General features: G+C 33.5%; 1 protein-coding gene across 1 annotated transcript; it reads left to right on the top strand.

The window, feature by feature from the left end:
• The first annotated feature begins 526 nt into the window (after window positions 1-526).
• Window positions 527-2,068, top strand: LOC129245470 (uncharacterized). Its single transcript, XM_054883648.1, has 5 exons — window positions 527-748; window positions 835-1,092; window positions 1,221-1,332; window positions 1,393-1,559; window positions 1,667-2,068. Exons 1-5 carry the CDS (start codon window positions 541-543, stop codon window positions 1,876-1,878), a joined length of 957 nt encoding a protein of 318 aa, XP_054739623.1. The 5' UTR covers window positions 527-540; the 3' UTR covers window positions 1,879-2,068.
• The last annotated feature ends 711 nt before the right edge of the window (window positions 2,069-2,779 follow it).

Below are 2,779 nucleotides of genomic sequence, written 5' to 3'. Positions count from 1 at the left end.
GCCTTGAAAAAGCTCCTCATAAAAATCTCTGCCGTTCGGAGTCGGCTTGAAACTGTAGGTCCTTCCATTTGTGGAACAACATCAAGACGCACACTATAGGAGGAGGAGCTCGGCCAAACACCCAAAATGGGTGTATACGCATATTATATGTATATATATGTGTATATGTACATATGGAAGTGCAATAAAGATAATTAATATGCAAAAGCCTATAGCTTCATGCCGCCTTCGAATGGCAGATATTTTTTTACAATTTAAATTTTCGAAGAGAAAGTGCAAGTGTTTGTTGTTGCTTGTTATTCATCTATAATTCTATAATATATACACTGGTGTTACATTCTTGACTGCACATATTTCTTACAGTGTATGCCAGTTATACAGAATAAGCAGAGACAAATGATATATATGTATGTCTGCACAGTCGTGGTAATGCGCAATGATTGTACTATACCATAGTTTGTTGGAAATGATGTGGCCTGGCGAATGTAATTTCTCCAAACAGTTGAGTCGATTCAAAACAATTGTAAAAGCCGTGCAAAAATGTTGTGTTCGGAGAGAAAGACTGTTATTATATTTTGTGCAATGGTATTGGCTATTTCAGTTACACAGGCTGAGACGAATTATTTGAATAAGAATAAGTTGAATTTAGGCAATATCGTAAGGAATTTATTAATAAATATGGAACGGAGTAAAGTTTGGGATGAAAATTTGCATTTTGCGCTCATTTTCTCTGAGTTTATAATCAAGCGTAAGTGTATTATATTATTTTTAAAATGATTTCGAGCTATTTAAACTGCAAAAAGATTTGTTTAATACTTGGCGTCTTTTGTTTAGAAAATATGCGTTTTTATGAACCTACTCGCTTCGAAAGTCAATTGTATGACCAGATTTTGAAGAAAATCGTAGCTTTCAGAGGCAAAATAATACGCAAGAACGGAATGGGAAGATTATCTTATATTTTGCAGAAGAACGTAATGCTCATAAAGCCTAAACTTGTAGAGAATCAGATCAATACGGAGTTGGAGTATAGATCTCTGGAGCGAAATTATGAAAGCCTGCAAAATATTGGATTCCCGAATTCCACATTCTCAGGTGAGCTTTAATAACAATTGTAGATTAAAGTTGCAAGTGAGCATTAATTATTATTAACCTTTTTTTTCTAAATCAAGCATGTGATCAAGTTTAAACTTATTGTTACTTTAATTAAATCCGTTTTGAAGATTTCTGCCTTCTCCATATTAGTACCTTGGATAACTGTAATGACCTTGACGCGGGGTGTCTCTGGGTGATAAGCTCTAATACACCAACATATGGCTACCGTAGAATGCACCAGTAAGGCAACTTCAACTTAAAAAATCCAAGATATTTATAACCCATTAAAATCTCCCACAGAATTCTAATTCTTTATGTGATAATGCATCATAGCTGTGCCTCGCATTTTGGTTCGCCGCTTGTTTATGAAATTCTCTCAACGCAATACTGCTCGCAAGTTTATCGTGAACATAAAATATTAGCTATGTCGCACTCCCAAGCTCGCCGAGAGTTGTATATAGAGCAAAGTAAGGTTTTCAACTCAAGCAGTAGATCATAAAATACATTCATGCTTACGCGTAGCCATGCACATATTCCTGCATACTCATACATATGCACGTATTTTTATTTTCAGCTGCTTTGTGTGGACTCTTCGGCTTTAGTGAGTTTCTTAATATGGGAGAGGTACGGAAAATTGTTTCGTGGGATAAGTTTGGCATTTGTCATTGTGTCAGTGGAATAACTGTTTCTCAAGATTCGGACGAAACGGACATTTGCAAGTGTGCCGATCACTCGCACAGTGTGGCGTTATTGCTTTATGTGAATGCTATGCTGTTTTTGAATTAAGGGACGTTCATTTCAACTTATATTCCTATGTGCGTAAGTACATACATATACATACATATGTGCATATGTAGTACATGCAGCAGCACCACTAAAGTTATCAATATAAAATATATGCATTAAAGATAATACATTGATGAAATGATAATGATTTATGTGTATCTTGTCTAAAATATGAAATTTGTGTATAACTATAGCGTTAAAAATACGTTACATAATAGAAATAAATAAAATATTTGTAAAAAATATGTAAATACATACATAATATAATATATAAATATATATCGAAAAGTCAGTCGCCACACATCACAGCTTTACTTTCGGTGTATATACATACATAGCAACTCAAAAACAAAAAAAAGTGACAATTACAACTAACTTGTTTTATTTTATTTTTATTTTAAAATTTGAAAGGCCTTAAAATATTTTTGAATGTTTTAAAATTGATATTCGGTATTTTCGTTATCGCTTTCATCGTCATTAGAAGCTTTAAATTTTTTGGATGGTTGAACATATTCAGATGTCAGATACAATATATAGATTTAGGGTTTCCAACGTCAATGCCTTTCATCGGAACGCAGCTTAAGGAATCAAGAGATAAACGCAAATAAATCTAATTTGTTGTTATTTTGACGTCAGTAAACTTTATAACGTTCACCGCGTGCACGTAAGATGGTTGTGCAAACTTTTTCATGTATTTTCAGCCAAGTTTTTTCCTTTTACTTTTGACCGGTGGGACATATGTAAGTCGCAAAAAGTTTTATACCGATAACATTTGGTTTTTTATTGCTCATATAAATAGTCGAGACTGTGATGTGCTTAGTATGCCGTTTTTCCAAAATACCCGTAACTTTATGAATTTGAATATTTTGTGATGCTAGATTATTCTTGAATTCGTTGGATT

This window comes from Anastrepha obliqua, chromosome 4 (genome assembly GCF_027943255.1).
Source record: "Anastrepha obliqua isolate idAnaObli1 chromosome 4, idAnaObli1_1.0, whole genome shotgun sequence".
NCBI classification, from domain to species: domain Eukaryota; kingdom Metazoa; phylum Arthropoda; class Insecta; order Diptera; family Tephritidae; genus Anastrepha; species Anastrepha obliqua.
Note: the sequence above shows the minus strand (reverse complement) of the source record. Positions and strands in the feature narration are given on the sequence as shown.

What these genes read in the sequence shown, in the direction of transcription:
- LOC129245470 (XM_054883648.1), top strand. Translation starts at nt 541, where the DNA reads ATGTTGTGTTCGGAGAGAAAGACTGTTATTATATTTTGTGCAATGGTA. An exon ending in GGCTACCGTAGAATGCACCA is followed by an intron (nt 1,333 to 1,392) that starts GTAAGGCAACTT and finishes AATCTCCCACAG; the next exon opens with AATTCTAATTCTTTATGTGA. An exon ending in AGAGTTGTATATAGAGCAAA is followed by an intron (nt 1,560 to 1,666) that starts GTAAGGTTTTCA and finishes TTTTATTTTCAG; the next exon opens with CTGCTTTGTGTGGACTCTTC.